This window comes from Scyliorhinus canicula, chromosome 10 (assembly GCF_902713615.1).
Source record: "Scyliorhinus canicula chromosome 10, sScyCan1.1, whole genome shotgun sequence".
Classification (NCBI taxonomy): domain Eukaryota; kingdom Metazoa; phylum Chordata; class Chondrichthyes; order Carcharhiniformes; family Scyliorhinidae; genus Scyliorhinus; species Scyliorhinus canicula.
Window position 1 is genome coordinate 158,527,264 of NC_052155.1, and position 17,397 is coordinate 158,544,660.

Genomic DNA, 17,397 nt, shown 5'->3' on the forward strand with positions numbered 1-17,397 from the left:
GGGATTAGTTTGAGTTATTGTGGTAAAGTGGGAGCACATACATAATGAAGTTAATTACTTTCTTGTGTGCTGTACTTGATGAGCCAAAGAAATATTGTGAGGGTTAACCAAATATTTGGAGGAGCTGAGTTTTCAAGAAATGTTTAGGAGTTTAGGGAAGGACTTCCAGAGCATTGGGGCCTCGGCTGCAAGAAGCACGGCTGCCAATAGTGCTGCGGAGGGAAGGGCACAAGAAACCAAGCCAAACAACCAGAGTTTGTGGAGAGGGCTAGTTGGCCTGGAGGAAGTTTCAAAGATGGGAGGGACAAGACCATGTTTTTGGGGACTACAAGCCAATATTTGTCAACACGAAAATAATACAGGAAAGATTGTGGGTTACAGAGTTTTAAATGATCCAAAGTAAAGGAAAGGCAGACGAGAAAAAATGTAAGACGTGATATAAGTTCGAATGAAAATTTCAACAGGATATGGGCTAAATTGCCACGATGAGGTGGCGGCATTTGGCAGTCTTAATGATAGAGGTAATGGGTTAGGAAACATAACCTCAGGTTGAATGGGACAGTGCAGTTGCAAACTGCAGTACATTCTTAGTCAGGAGTTGGGAAGGGGATTGAATTAGTAACACTTATGTTGGGGGCCAAAGTTGGAAGTTTTAGTGATTAGCAGGAAGAAAGTTGGTCAATCAGTTTAAAAACATAGCGATAGTGGAACAATCAGGAGAGGCGGCGGAAAGCCGTATTTGTTTTTATTCGTTCATGGAGTGTGGCCATTGCCTGCTCAGCTGGCCTTTATTGCCTATTCCTAATTTCTCAAGAAGGTGTTGCGAGCTGCAGTCCAAGTGGTGTAGATATACCCACAGCACTGTTAGGAAGGAAGTTCCAGGATTCTGACCCATCAACAGTGATGGAACAGCAATATGGTTCCAAGTCAGGATGGTGTGTGGCCTTGAGTGAAACTGCAGGTGGCAGTGTTCCCATGCATCTGCTCCTCTTGTCCTTCTGAGTGCTGGAGGCCTGGGGTTTGGAAGGTACTGTTGCAGGACCCTTGACCAGTTGCTGCGATACCGTGCAGGGCAGCACAGTGGTTAGCACAGTCGCTTCACAGCTCCAGGGTACCAGGTTCGATTCCCCGCTGGGTCACTGTCTGTGTGGAGTCTGCACGTTCTCACTGTGTCTGTGTGGGTTTCCTCCGGATGCTCCGGTTTCTTCCCACAAGTCTTGAAAGACGTGCTATTAGGTCATTTGGACATTTTGAATTCTCGCTCAGTGTACCTGAACAGGCGCTGGAATGTGGCGACTAGGGGCTTTTCACAGTAACTTCATTGAAGTGTTAATAGAAGCCTACTTGTGACAACAAAGATTATTATTATTATTATTATTCCATCTTCTAAATGGCACGTACTGCTGCCATTGAGCATTGATGGTGGAGAGAGAATGTTAATGGTCGTGGATGTGGTGTCAATCTAGTGGGCAGCTTGGTCTTGGATAGTGTCGAGCTTCTCGAGTGTTGTTGGAGCAGCACTCATCAGTGAAGTGGAGAGAATTCCATCACACTCCTGACTTGTGCCTTGTAGGTGGTGGACAGGCTTTGGGGAGTCAGGATGTGAATTATTCACCACAAAATTCCCAGCCTCTAATCTGCTTTTTGGATTGGATTTATTTATTGTCACGTGTACCAAGGTACAGTGAAAAGTATTTTTCTGCGAGCAGCTCAACAGATCATTAAGTACATAAAAAGAAAACAAGAAAATACATTAAAGAAAATACATAATAGGGCAACACAAGATACACAATGTAGCTACGTAAGCACCAGCATCAGATGAAGCATACAGGAGTGTAATGTTAATGAGGTCAGTCCATAAGAGGTTCGTTGAGGAGTTTGCTAACAGTGGGGAAGAAGCTGTTTTTGAGTCTTTTCGTGCGTGTTCTCAGACTTCTGTATCTCCTGCCCGATGGAAGAAGTTGGAAGAGTGAGTAAGCTGGGTGGGAGGAGTCTTTTTATACTGCCCGCTTTCCCAAGGCAACGAGAGATGTAGATGGAGTCAAATGATGGGAGGCAGGTTCGTGTGATGGACTGGGCTGTGTTCACGACTCTTTGAAGTTTCTTGCGGTCCTGGTCCGAGCAGTTGCTTTAACCAGGCTGTGATGCAGCTAGATAGGATGCTTTCTATGGTGCATCTGTAAAAGTTGGTAAAGAGTTAATGTGGACATGCCGAATATCCTTAGTTTCCTGAGGAAGTATAGGCGCTGTTGTGCTTTCTTGGTGGTAGCGTCAACGTGGGTGGACCAGGACAGATTTTTGGTGATGTACACCCGAGGAATTTGAAACTGGTAACCATCTCCACCTCAGTCCCGTTGATGCTGACAGGGGTGTGTGCAATACTTTGCTTCCCGAAGTCAATGACCAGCTCTTTAGTTTTGGTGGCATTGAGGGAGAGATTCTTGTCGCTGCACCATTCCACGAGGTCCTCTATCTCCCTCCTATATTCTGACTAGTCGTTATTCGAGATCCGGCCCACTATGGTCGTATCGTCAGCAAACTTGCAGATGGAGTTGGAACCAACTTTTACCACGCAGTTGTGTGTACAGGGAGTATAGTAGGGGGCTAAGTACACAGCCTTGCGGGGCCTATGTCTTGAGGACTGCTGTGTGTTGTTGTTTATTCTTACTGATTGTGGTCTGTGGGTCAGAAAGTCGAGGATCCAGTTGCAGAGTGAGGAGCCAAGTCCTAGATTTTGGAGCTTTGATATGAGCTTGGCTGGGATTATGGCGTTGAAGGTGGAGCTGTAGTCAATAAATAGGAGTCTGATGTAGGAGTCCTTGTCAAGATGCTCTAGGGATGAGTGTAGGGAAGGGAAAATGGCATCTGCTGTGGACCGGATGCGGTGGTATGCAAAGTGCAGTGGATCAAGGCATACTGGGAGTCTGGAGGTGATGCGCTTCATGACCAACCTCTCGAAGCACTTAATTACGACTGAAGTCAGGGCCACCGGACGGTAGTCATTGAGGTACGTTGCCTGGTTCTTTGGCACCGATATGATGGTGGTCTTCTTGAAGCAGGTGGGGACCTCGGAGTGGAGTAGGGACAGGTTAAAGATGTCCGTGAGCACATCTGCCAGCTGGTCCGCGCAGGTTCTGAGTGCACGGCCATGGATGCAATCCGGGCCTGTCGCCTACCGAGGGTTCGCTTTCGGGAAGGCCTATCTGACTTTGGTAGCTATGAAGGTGGGTATGGGTGAGTTATGGGCTGCTGGGGCATTCGACAGCGGATTGTTGGTTTCCTGCTCGAACTGAGCATTGAATTCATTGGCGAGGGGTATACTGCTGCTGGAGATACCGCTCGGCTTCACTTTGTTTAGGCCTTGCCACAACCGCCGAGAGTCTGTCTGTGCCTCTATCTTGGTTTGATATTCTTTCTTGGCATCTTGGATAGCTTTGCGGAGGTCGTACCTGGATTTCATGTATCGGCAAGGGTCGTCTGACTTGAACGCCTCAGATCTGTCCTTCAGTAGGGAGTCAATCTCTCGATTGAGCCATGGTTTCCGGTTGGGGAACGTACGTACTGCTTTCTTTGGCATGCAGTCATTCACACATTTGCTGATGAAGTCTGACGGTGGTGGCATACTCATTTAAGTTGGTCGCTGAGTTCTTAAATATGGACCAGTCCATTGTCTCTAAGTAGTCACATAGGAGCTCTTCTGTTTCCTCGGACCAGCACTGCCATGACCTTCTTAGCTGGATTCTCCCGTTTCAGTTTCTGCTTGTATGCGGGAGAAAGAGTACCGTCTTATGGTCTGATTTCCCAAAGTGCGGTCGGGGAATGGAACGGTAGGCGCCCTTGATTTTTGAGTAGCAGTGGTTAAGAGCGTTGTCGCCCCCTGGTGAGACAGGAAATGTGGTGGTGGAATTTTGGCAGTACACTCTTGAGGTTTGTTATGGGCCAGGATTTAGAGAACCCCAAAGTGTATCATGGAGTTCACCTGACCCATGACTTTTACTAGATTGTTGTATGGGGAGCACACGGCCCACTGTTCAGGTGTGGTACAGCAGAAATCAAAAAGTAATTTTTAAAGCAAAACAATGTTTATCCTATTAATTAAAGTTAACCTTTTTAAAACATAGTGAACATCTTAGCAACCATCAATTCAAATACAACCCCCAAAGAATACAACACTAAGTAATCCTTAAGCTTTCCTTTTAACATCCATAAGACATAAAAACAACTTTTAACAGAAGCACATCAGGTTTAAATTCACTACTGAGAACAGTTATCACTCTGAATTCACCAAATGATCAAGAGATAGTCTTTACATGGCAGAGAGAACAACATTACACCTTCTGTGGCTGACTGCAGCTCCAACACTGAAACCAAACCAAAAAACACAGACACACCCAAGCTTTTATCAAAGTGAAACTAAAAAGCAGAGCCAGAGCTCAGCTCTACCCACACTCTCTGCAGTAACATGAGCAGACAAACATTTCTTAAAGTGCGATTGGGTTGGCCTTGTTGAAGTCCCCAGTCACGATGAACAACGCCTCCGGGTGTTCTGTTTAACTGTGTACAGTTCGCCCAGCACCTTCTTCGCTTCTGCCTGGGTTTGGATGTAGACCGCTGTGATAATGGCTGAAGTGAACTCACATAGAAGATAGTATGGGCGGCACTTCATGGTCATGTATTCCCCGGAGGGCAGTAGGTCGCCACATCCAAGCACCAAGAGGAGTTGATGAGGAGGTAAACCTCTCCACCCTTTGCTTTGCCTGATGACGTGGTGCAGTCTGCCCGGTGAATTGAGAAACCTTCAATTTGTATGGCACAGTCCGGTGAGGCTGGGGTGAGTCATGTCTCTGTGAAACAGAGCACACAGCAGTCTCTTACTTCTCTCTGGGAGGTAAGTATAGCGTTGAGTTCATCCAGCATTTTTTCGATCGCTTGGACGTTTGCCAGGAGTATGATGGGGAGAGGGGTCTTGAAACCGTGTTGCTTCAGTCTCACCTGCAGACTGCCACGTTTCCCTCGCTTCCTCGGTCAGCGGCTGCGGCTGGACTGTGCCGGGATCCGATGGGAGACGTCAGCCCTTGTGGAAGGTAGGTGGCAGTGTCTGGCGGGGTCCAGGTTGCTAGTAGGGCAACTGGTTACATTTCCGGGGTTGCGTCTGGCAGGGTCCTGGATGCTGGTTGAGGTAGAAGGGTTTGCAATCCCGACGGGTCCCGGCGTTCTGTGGGCACAGGAATAGCTTGCAGCGTGTTCGGGTCCTTGCGCGGGATCTCCGCCATTTTGGGGGTCCTGAGTCGTGGGCAGCGGCTTCCTGAGGCAGGTTGGGCTGAGTCCCGTGGTCTGTTCCCTCCCTGGGCGTTCCTGGGATCAGGTCTTGAAGTAGGCCCAGTCGGATCTCCACTTGGATTTTTCTTTCTTCCATCTCCAGGTCAGTCGGGCTGCTGGGCGGGCCTGTCCGGGTTGGGTCGTTGGGCGGGTCTCTCGGGGTCGAGATGGGCCAAGTCTCGTCGTCGGGGGTCTGGTTGGGAGCTCCGGGAACTGGGCCAGGTGACCTGGAGGTTGGTGTCGATTGTTAGGCCGGGTTGGGAGCTCCGAGGTCCGGGCTTCACTTTTTGGTTTGGGCCCGATCCGCTTCCAGATCGTGGAGATCAGGTCGGGTCAAAAGGTCTCCACGGGCCTCTGAGGATGTTCAAGCCTGCAAGAAAAGATAAAAGAGAGAGGTTAGTAATAATGTTAGTCTTAGAATTAAATTTTAAAAGATTATAACGAGTATAAGATGAATAAAAAGAGGATCTGTTAGGGAGAGCTCGCAGAGTCGCCTCGCTCCGGCGCCATCTTGCTGTATACACAGTATGTATACTTTGTATTCACAGTATGTATATGCCTGGACCAAGGGTTCATGGTAACCCCCAAGATGTTGATATATGGACTTTAACCTTGTGATCATGTCACCAAGAGGCAGCATGAAGTTGAGTAGGGAAAGGAGCCAAGCATGCATCCCTGGAGAATTCCAGAGGAAGACTGCATTACTATGTAAGTGCAACTCTTGAACAAAGAAAGGTACAGCACAGGAACAGGCCCTTTGACCCTGCGCCGACCATGCTGCCTGTCTAACCTGAAACCTTCTACATTAGTGCTGTATAAAAGTGACAGTGCTCTCACTACAGTACGTTGCTCTGCCTTCATACCCATCATTCACATGGCATCTCAAAATACACCTTACTGCCTGCAGTACAACGGGTTAACAGAATGTGTATGCTAATCTATGGGGCACATGGTGATGTGGCACTGACATCAGGCAGTATACTGGGTACTATAGAAGCTGATCGGCTGCCCCGAGGGGTGGGGGGGTTTGCCTTCTCGATAGTCCGCTAAGTACATCTATGCCAGTGGCTCCTCCTTGCTATAATCCAGACCTAGCACTTTCGACAGTAATCGGGGGATTTTGTGCTTACTTTCAATCAAATGAATGACAGGGAATGATTCCGAGGTCTGCCTATCAGTCCCTATACCCCTGGCTTTCAGAGAATGTTAAGCCCCACACTTTGGGAACTTAGCACTCCAGCTCATCGAATAGTGCTAAGGTGCAAATTTATTATTGCACTTGGTAAGGACATCATGTTGACTGGCTGTGATATAACAGAAAATGCTGGAATACTGAAGTCGAGCAGCATCTCGTGGAGAGAAAAACAGTGTAAACGTTTCAGATCTGTGAACTTTATCAGACATCTTCAACAAAACCCATCAGTTTTGCGGATTAGTTCTTTGGAGAACGGCTAAACAGAATTCTGCTTCCTGTCAGAGAGGGCGAAAGTCAATTAATGTGAGCTACCTGAGTGTTCATCCCAGCAGTTGGATTCAGGACGCTGTGAGCAAAGGGCTTCAGACTACAATTCTTGCCTGGTCAGGTGGTCAGGAAATGGTGCATGATTCAGGGAAATGAAAGAAAAGTATAGAAGGGAAAAAGGTAAAAATGTGTTTTCATTTAACCATGTATATTTGTCCCCTCAAATGGAACAGTCCTGTGCAAAATAATTTTGTCATATTTCGAGGTTTTATTGCCTACAATTCAGGAATAAAAGAATGACTAGGGTAAGAGTAGGGCTAGTCAAGGACAGTAGTGGGAAGTTGTGCGTGGAGTCCGAGGAGATAGGAGAGGTGCTAAATGAGTATTTTTCGTCCGTATTCACACAGGAAAAAGACAATGTTGTCGAGGAGAATACTGAGATACAGGCTACTAGACTAGAAGGGCTTGAGGTACATAAGGAGGAGGTGTTAGCGATTCTGGAAAGTGTTAAAATAGATAGGTAACCCCCAAGACAAAGTCATCTTTGTCTTCAGGAATAGTGCCAGAAGACTGGAGGATAGCAAATGTCCCCTTGTTCAAGAAGGGGAGTAGAGACAACCCCCGGTAACTATAGACCAGTGAGCCTTACTTCTGTTGTGGGCAAAGTCTTGGAAAGGTTTGTAAGAGATGGGATGCATAATCATCTGGAAAGGAATAATTTGATTAGAGATAGTCAATATGGTTTTGTGAAGGGTAGGTCTTGCCTCACAAACCTTATTGAGTTCTTCGAGAAGGTGACCAAACAGGTGGATGAGGGTAAATCAGTTGATGTAGTACATATGGATTTCAGTAAAGCGTTTGATAAGGTTCCCCACGGTAGGCTATTGCAGAAAATACGGAGGCGTGGGATTCAGGGTGATTTAGCAGTTTGGATCAGAAATTGGCTAGCTAGAAGAAGACAAAGGGTGGTGGTTGATGGGAAATGTTCAGACTGGTGTCCAGTTACTAGTGGTGAACCACAAGGATCTGTTTTGGAGCCACTGCTATTTGTCATTTTTATAAATGACCTGGAGGAGGGCGTAGAAGGATGGGTGAGTAAATTTGCAGATGACACTAAAGTCGGTGGAGTTGTGGACAGTGCAGAAGGATTTTACAAGTTGCAGAGGGACATAGATAAGCTGCAGAGCTGGGCTGAGAGGTGGCAAATGGAGTTTAATGCAGAAAAGTGTGAGGTGATTTCACTTGCTTAAAAAGGATAAGGATCCGACGGAGTGTGGGTCGTATAGGCCCATTTCACTTCTTAATGTGGACGCAAAGGTACTGGCGGGTAGGCTGGAGGGGTGCCTCCCGAAGATGATAGGTGAGGATCAGACAGGGTTCGTGAAAGGGAGGCAGCTGTTTTTGAATATTAGGAGGGTCTTGAACGTCGTTATGGCACCGGCGGAAGGAAAGGAAACAGAGGTGGTGGTGGCACTGGACGCTGAGAAAGCGTTTGATCGGGTGGAATGGGGGTACCTGATGGCAGTGCTGGAACGGTTTGGGGTTGGACCAAGATTGGTGAACTGGGTAAAATTATATATGGAGCCGAAGGCGAGTGTCCGCACGAACAATATCAGTTCGAGATACTTCTCTCTCCACCGTGGAATGAGGCAGGGATGTCCTATGTCCGCCCCTGCTGCTTGCGATTGAGCCGTTGGCCATCGCATTAAGAAGTTCGGGAGCATGGAAAAGAATAGTGAGGGGGGGGATAGAGCATAGGTCTCCTTTTATGTTGACGACTTGCTGCTGTATGTGTCGGAGCCGAGTGCGTCGATAGGAGGAATATCTATTGGAGGTATGCAGGTATTTGGGTCTTCCTCTGGGTACAAGCTGAACTTGGACAAGAGTGAGTATTTCGTGGTGTCTCAACCAGGGGTGGGGGCAGGGGTGGTGGGGCTGCCATTCCGTAGGGCAGGGACTCACTTTAGGTATTTGGGGGTGCAGGTTGCCCGGGAGTGGGGAAGGCTTCGCAGATGCAACATCACTAGTTTGGTGGGGAGAGTGAAAGCCGACCTGGCGAGGTGGGATGGTCTCCCTCTGTCACTGGGGGTTCGGGTGCAGGCGGTTAAATGAATGTGTTGCCGCGATTTCTGTTTATTTTTCAATGCCTACCGATTTTCCTGCCAAATTCTTTTTTCAGGGAGATTGAGGGGAGGATTACCTCGTTTATATGGGAAGGGAAGGTGGCCAGAGTGAGGAAGGTGATGCTACAGAGTGGAAGGCAGGCAGGGGGTTTGGGTCTCCCTAACCTGATGTACTACTATTGGGCGGCGAATGTGGAGAAGGTGCGGAGCTGGGTCAGAGGGGTTGATTCCCAGTGGGTCAGAATGGAGGAGAGTTCGTGCAGGGGGTCGGGGCTGAAGGCACTAGCAACGGTCCCACTACCGATAGCTCCGGGGAAATACTCAGGGAGTCCGGTAGTAATAGCTTCATTGAAAATCTGGAGGCAGTTTCGCCAACACTTCAGGTTGGGGGCAGGGTCGAGGGAAATGCCGATCCGGGAGAACCACAGATTTGAGCCAGTGAGGTGGGACGGAAGCTTTCGGAAATGGGAAGAGAAGGGAATTAAGACTCTAAAAGATTTGTTTCCTCGGGGTCGATTTGCATGATTGAGGGAGCTGGAAGCGAAGTATGGGCTGGAGAAGGGAGAAGTGTTTAGGTATTTGCAGGTTCGGGACTTTGCCAGGAAGGAGATACAGAGCTTCCCGGAGGAACCGGCCTCCACATTGCTGGAGGAGGTGCTGGCGGGAAGGGGACAGTGTCAGTGGTATACGGAGCTATGTTAGAAAAGGATAAGGCACCACTGGAGGGGATCAAAGCGAAGTGGGAGGAAGAATTGGGAGAGGTTATAGAGGAGGGGGTCTGGTGTGAGGTGCTCCGGAGAGTGAATGCCTCCACCTCATGTGCGCTGAAGGTGGTGTACAGGGCAAGGATGAGCCGATTCTTTGAAGGGCTAGAAGATGTGTGTGAACGTTGCGCGGGGGGGGGGGGGGGGGGGGGGGGGGGGGGGGGGTAGTCACGTTCTTATGTTTTGGTCCTGTCCAAAGCTTGGGGAGTACTGGAAGGAGGTGTTTAGGGTAATTTCCAAGGTGGTGCATGTGAAGCTGTCCCCGGGAGGCCATATTCGGGGTGTCGGATCAGCCAGGGTTGGAAACGGGTGCAGAGGCAGATATGATAGCCTTCGCCTCGTTGATCGCCCGAAGGCGGATCCTGCTGGGATGGAGAGCGGCCTCTCCACCCTATGCCCTGGCGTGGCGAGGGGACCTGTTGGAATACTTGACCCTTGAGAAGGTTAAGTTCGAACTGAGGGGAAGCTCGGAGGGGTTCTACAAGTCATGGGCACTATTTATTATGCACTTTCAAGAACTGGATAACATCGAACATTAGTTGGGGGGGAAGGGTGGGTGGGGGGAGGGGGGCTGTGTATGTTGAATTTGGTTATGGGTAATCCCTGATTCCTATTTTTTTTCTTTGTCATTTGTTTATGTTAACATGCGGGCTGATGTCTGGGTATGGTGGGAGGATGGGATCGTTGTTACTGAAAATGAAAATGAAAATTGCTTATTGTCACGAGTAGGCTTCAATGAAGTTACTGTGAAAAGCCCCTAGTCGCCACATTCCGGCGCCTGTCCGGGGAGGCTGGTACGGGAATCGAACCGTGCTGCTGGCCTGCTTGGTCTGCTTTAAAAGCCAGCGATTTAGCCTGGTGAGCTAAACCAGCCTATGGGGTTTGAGATATTTGTTGTTGGTTATTGATTGTTGTTGGGTGTAAATTCGGGAGAAAAATTGTGAAAAAGGAGGAGAATAAAAATATTTTAAAAGAAAAAAGTGTGAGGTGATTCATTTTGAAGGAGTAACAGGAAGACAGAGTACTGGGCTAATGGTAAGATTCTTGGTAGTGTGGATGAGCAGAGAGATCTCGGTGTCCATGTACATAGATCCCTGAAAGTTGCCACCCAGGTCAAGAGGGTTGTTAAGAAGGTGTACGGTGTGTTAGCTTTTATTGGTAGAGGAATTGAGTTTCGGAGCCATGAGGTCATGTCGCAGTTGTACAAAACTCTGGTGCGGCCGCATTTGGAGTATTGCATACAGTTCTGGTCGCAGCATTATAGGAAGGATGTGGAAGCATTGGAAAGGGTACAGAGGAGATTTACCAGGATATTGCCTGGTATGGAGGGAAGATGTTAAGAGGGAAGGCTGAGGGATTTGAGGCTGTTTTCGTTAGAGAGAAGAAGGTTAAGAAGTGACTTAATTGAGGCATACAAGATGATCAGAGGATTAGATAGGGTGGACATTGAGAGCCTTTTTCCTCGGATGGTGATGTCTCGCACGAGGGGACATAGCTTTAAATTGAGGGGAGATAGATACAGGACAGATGTCAGAGGTAGGTTCTTTACTTGGAGAGTAGTAAGGGCATGGAATGCCCTGCCTGCAACAGTAGTGGACTCGCCAACACTAAAAGCATTCAAATGGTCATTGGTTAGGCATATGGACGATAAGGGAATAGTGTAGATGGGCTTTAGAGGGGTTTCACACGTCAGCGCAACATCGAGGGCCGAAGGGCCTGTACTGCGCTGTAATGTTCTATGTACAATTTGAAAAATATACAAACATTCGGAGACCAAAAAGTAGTGGAAAAGCATGACATCAGCTGGCAATGGTCTTTAATTAGTGGGATTGTAGGAAATCAGAATATTGAGCGATCCCTGTACCCTTCAATTTCTAATTAATATCTCCAGATACAATATAAAATGTGTGGGAGTCCAGATTATAAAACATTTCACATTAATATCAGAGAAAAACCTTAAAATTACACAACACAATTTTTTTTTTTTTTTTTTTTGCAGGGTGCAAAAAAGTTGCTCTCCAAGGGTATCACAGGGCCTGAAGGTCATGAACTTTGTCGACCTGAAGAAGTGGAGGCTGAAGCCACACAAAGAGCAATCACAATAGCCAATTGTATTAACTGCCCACTTTATATAGTCCATGTAATGAGTAAATCCGCTGCTAATGTGATTGTCAGTGCACGGAGAGAAGGTGAGAAACTTGCACATTTAATCCTTATTCCTTCTCACAACGCTGGTCGATAAATATTAAATGTTGACTTTTATCTCCCAATTTCTGATCTTCATATCTATCTCGATGACAGTGTTATAGTTATCAAGTTCATTCATGGATGTCCTAACAGCTCCCACTGGGAGCAATTATCAGTGCTTGTTGCTTATCTCTGATCACACATCCTTTCTGAATCTTCCCTCACTTGAAGCTTTAGGATGAATCGCTGGAATTAGGAATTTATCCTATGGCTTCACAGACAACAATCCTATACCCCTGTTTATATCTAGCCTGCAATTAGTGACATACGATTGCGCTATGGGGGGAGGAAGTGATCACAGCCACATAAGACCGTGGGCTGGATTCTCCGGTTCGCGACGCCGAAAACGCAAATCACGGCATGCGAACGTGTACTCGGAGTGTTCCCCTCGGGGTTGGGGTGCCTGGCTCAGACCGTCATTGCTACAGTAAGTGATTTAAATGCACCCCTTCTTACAAGCCCCTGACTGTGCTGACTGTTCACTGTCTTGTAAATGTTCAGAGAGCCTCTGATTATCTGGGAACCCACCCAGTCTGCCCTTCTGGGAACCCTTTGACCCCAGCTGACCCATCAATGGGATGGGCGTGGCCAAGTCAATCAGTGGTCCACCAGATGCTGCCACTCCTCAGTTGCACTCATCAGAATCGCAGCCCCACTGCAGGGGAATAGCAGAACTCGCCCTAAACAAAGGACACATGCACCGTGGCCCTTAACACCCTCCCTGGCACACTGCCTCTCTCGAGGCAGAGGCCTCACCAGTGACACTATCAATTAGTGATTCTCCTGAGGAAGGAGCAGTGCTCCAAAAGCTAGAGATTTGAAACAAACCTCTTGGACTTTAACCTGGTGTTGTAAGACTTCTTACTGTGCTCACCCCAGTCCAACGTTGGCATCTCCACATCATGACTGTCAATTAGCCCACCCTTCAGGACCCCCAGCTGTCTCCAAGCCCTGCCTGCCCATCATGCCCATACCCATATCCATCTTGCCCCCAGTCAGGTTGTTGCAACTTGTGTGACACAAGGGGGCAATATGTGGAAGGTGGAATTGAAGTGCAACTTAGGGTCACCATGCAGCCTGTTGCATTTGGATGCACAAGGGAATACTCATCTTGCTAACATGTCTTGTCTTTTTGCCCCCTGCGGAGAATGAATGTCTGGGTACAGTCACAAATGCTCACTGTCTACCTGGCTGCAGAGGCTGTGCATCCGCGCTGTGACAGGTGCTCTATGTGCCTGGGCAGCAGACTATATTAATTTCAGTTTGGACCAGGCACACTAGAATGCCTGGGCAGCCGGATTTGCCGCCATTGCTGGCATGCCCCATGTCCAGGGGGTGATCGATGGCAAGAATGTCATTATGAGCACCGACTTGTCAGGAGTGCTTGTCATCAATAAGAAGGTGTTCCACTCCCGGAATGTGCAGTTATGTGAATACAAGCTGCACATGATGCAATTCTGCGTGTGCATGACACATGCGCCGTGGCACACTTTGAGATTCCGCCAGGTTCACGTTTTTCAAAAGGTACAAGCCAGCTATTTAACCCACAGTGCTAAACCAGCTCCTGCTAAGGGTTACCGGCTGAAGTCCTGGCTAATGACACCTGTCCAAAGGCCTCAGTTATAATGATGCCCATGCAGCAACCAGGAGCGTCAATGAGCTGTGCTTCCGATGCCTGGACTGCTCCAATGGGTTTTCCAATATAGCCCCAGGAGGGTTGTCAATATTGTACTGGCCCACTGCGTCCTGCACAACATCGCGCAGCAGAGGGAGACATGCTGGAGGAGGTGGAAGATTGCAAGGCCTCAGCTGCCGAGGAGGATGTCTTGGAAGAAACGGACATGAAGCACAGGCTGGCAGGGCAGACTGCCCTACATTTCTCCAGGGCCTTTGCACACTGGACAATATCATCACCTATCAATTTACCGACTAAGAGACCTGGCTACCGGCAGCTGTTGTTGCTCTGTCCTACCTCTCCATCCCTTTCCCATGGCCGCTCACACCTTCCCCGTCCCTTGTCCCTTCACTGCACCTTCACGTCCTTCCTCCCTTCACTGCATCTTCCCGTCCGCCCTCCCTTCACTGCACCTTCCCCGTCCCTCCTCCCTTTACTGCATCTTCCCCGTCCCTCCTCCCTTCACTGCACCTTCCTGTCCCTCCTCCCTTCACTGCACCTTTCTGTCCCTCCTTCCTTCACTGCGCCTTCCTGTCCCTCCTCCCTTTACTGCACCTTCCCCGTCCCTCCTCCCTTTACTGCACCTTCCCCGTCCCTCTTCCCTTTACTGCATCTTCCCCGTCTCCCCTCCATTCACTGCACCTTTCTGTCCCTCATTCCTTCACTGCACCTTCCTGTCCCTCTTGCCTTTACTGTACCTTTCCTATTCGATTAGAACTCACTCCATCCCACCACCCCAGTTTCTCCCCCCTCCCCCCTTGCTGGTCCTACAAGCATCACGACAGGGTGTTGGCCCTGGGTTGGCAGTATCATTGGGTCATGTGCACGGGACGGAGGCAACCCGCTATGAGGGGACTCCTGCCTTTAGGATCACCTTCCACTATCCACCCATGTGATCCCTGGATGTCTGCTGGCCAGTCTATCTCACAGGCTCGTATATCATTTGGGAGGCGGGGGGGATTGCGGAGGAGAGCAGATATGGAGATGATGAGTGGTGACAGGCCACTCGCTGGGTAAGCTGTCATACAAGGCGACCTCATACTTGTCCTGTTCCCTGCCACCTCTCTCTGAGGGTGTAGCCAGGTCGGACGTTCAAGTGTCCTGGTGGCTCTGCCCCGTATCTTCATCCAAGGGGCAATTTAACAAGTCCAATCCACCTAACCCGCACATCTTTGGACCGTGGGAGGGGAGGAAACTGGAGCATCCGGAGCAAACCGACTCAGACACAGGGAGAACGTACAAACTCCACACAGTCACCCAGGGCTGGAATCGAACCTGGGTCCCTGGTGCTGAGAGACAGCAGTGCTAACCAATGTGCCACTGTGCTGCCCAATGCAGGTTGCTTGCCTCTCTGCCTATAAGGCACTAAGAAGCATTGTGGCTGGCTTCTTTGTGCAGGTACATTTTGGGAACCTACCTGCACTTCTGTAGGGGCAGTTGTGGTCACTGGAAGACAGGGCTGGTTTAGCACTGGGCTAAATCGCTGGCTTTTAAAGCAGACCAAGGCAGGCCAGCAGCACGGTTCAATTCCTGTACCAGCCTCCCCGAACAGGTGCCGGAATGTGGTGACTGGGGGCTTTTCACAGTAACTTCATTTGAAACCTACTTGTGACAATAAGTGATTTTCAGTTCATTCATACACTGGTTACCCATTATCCCCAGTGCTGAATAGCCATTACTCCCAGAACCCCCCAATGAAGCCATTCTCCAAGATGTGTATAATACTGCCTTTGGCACCACCTGGGAGAGTGCATGTGCAATTTGCGTGGCCCTCCTTTACTGCATAAATTTTTCTCTACTTCGCACTCCCACCTCCCAGTTGGTTACATTTCCTTTGCGTTCTCTTCTCCTGCAAGTAATCAATAAAGACAGGTTTAACAACATTGCTTCCAGCATCCAGACACGAGCCTAATTTATTCGGTAGTCTATCAAAACAGACATTCCATGGCCACCCCATAAATGCTTGGTCATAAAGTGTCATGGCTATTCGGCCACCCTTGACGATAGAGAAATAGGTACCAATTGTGTCCCATCTGATGTCTCATTCCTGTGGCACCCAAACCAAATGGAAATTCATACTTTGTTCAAACAACCCGCCTTGCCTGATTGCTGCAGGCCGTGGAACCACCTGCGGCGTTGTATCCAAAACCATTACTGTTCACCTGATGCGCACCCTGCTACTGCTCTTGCCTGCTTGGCTCTCTTGGTAACTACAGGAGGGTTCTTGCAGAGGCTTTACCTGCTGGATACAGTGGCCATAAGACGTAGAAGCGGATCTATGTCATTAGGTGCATTGCGTCTGCTCTGCCGCCATGCATTGAGATCACAACTGATCTGAATGTGTTTCTCTCCAGCCTTTAAACTCCCACACGTGGGTCTCCAGGTTCTGGTTGCAGGTGCATTTCATCCATGAGACTCACTCGCCTGATTCCTCCTCTGCCAATGAGGGCGGCAAAAACCCTGGGACAGTGAGTCTTTGAACATCCCCAATAGATGTCGCACCAACATTATCACAAATCGCTTGTAGAAGTCTACCGGGAAACCATCCGGTCCCAGTGCCTTCCCTGACTGCATAGAGCTGATACCCTCCATAACCTCCTATAGTCCCAGCAGCGCCTCCACTCCCTGCTCCTCCTCCACCCACGCCCCCGCACCTAAGGAAAATCCAGCCCATCCAGGAATCGCTTCATATCGAAGGCCCCTCTGGTGGCTCACATTTGTACATCCCTCGTTAGAAAGCCCCAAAGGCTCTATTAATCTCCTCCGGAGCCGTGACCATTATCACGTATCAGCCTCCCCGGACAGGCGCCGGAACGTGGCGACTAGGGGCTTTTCACAGTAACTTCATTGAAGCCTACTCGTGACAATAAGCGATTTTCATTTTGTTTTTTCATTATCCCAGGGATCTGTTCAGTTCAACCCTGCAAAACCCAAACAGCGAAACCTTCAAATGCTTTTACAACAACAAAATGCACATGTAATTTCACTGTCATTATCTGGGGACTATATTGCGTGTATTGTGATGAATATCAGAAATTGTCAAACCTCATAGGTTGTGTTTTTATAGTAATATTATTAAAAATCTAGCTTAAAATGTTTATAGACTGTATGGGCATAATTCTTCAGAAAGATTTCTAAGTGTGCTAGCGAGCAGGAATTACCGCGAGCTTCCCAGTGCTCGGCCCAGCGAGGCCGACAACGCAATTCAATGTTAATTAGTCCACTTAAGGAGGCCTCATTGGCTTCTCGCCGCAAATGAAGGCTCGCCAGCTGATTCGCCGGCACCGCAATTGCCAACCCTCCGCTAACAAGGTCGAGCAGCTCTTAATTTGCTTGCTCAGCCAACCCCAGCCAGCTCGCAATAATGGCGCCGAGGGAGACCTGCCCCAAGATTCAGGGATGCTGATCTGGGGAGACTGCTGGACACAGTGGAGGCAGGAGGGATGTCCTGTTCCCCCCCCCCCCCCCCCCCCCCCCCCCCCCCCCCAGGGTCCCAGAGAGTCAGCCACAAGGCAGCCAGTGCTGCCTGGGATGAGGTGACGGCAGCTGTGAGCTTGGAGTGTCACCAGGAGGACAGGCCTTCAATGCAGGAAGAAGGTCAACTACCTACACCGGGCAGCATGGGTGAGTAGAAAGCAACTGTGAGTAAAGTTGGTTACTCACCTCCTCGGCTCTCCACAGGAGCCCTTCCGCCAGGTTCACGTTTTTCAAAAGGAGTACTAATTGGCACTAGCGTGACCACTTGCTGATGAGGCATCTGAATGGCAGGAGGCTGTTGGGATATGGGGTGGCTCCCGTTAATTGTAT

At 49.0% G+C, this 17,397-nt stretch overlaps 1 protein-coding gene across 1 annotated transcript in view; it reads left to right on the top strand.

The window, feature by feature from the left end:
- Positions 1–17,397, top strand: part of dpys (dihydropyrimidinase) — a 97,956-nt gene that overhangs the window by 48,923 nt on the left and 31,636 nt on the right. Inside the window, exon 4 of the mRNA XM_038809988.1 lies at positions 11,668–11,857. Coding sequence (XP_038665916.1) covers positions 11,668–11,857 — 190 coding nt within the window. The remainder of the gene's footprint in view (positions 1–11,667; positions 11,858–17,397) is intronic.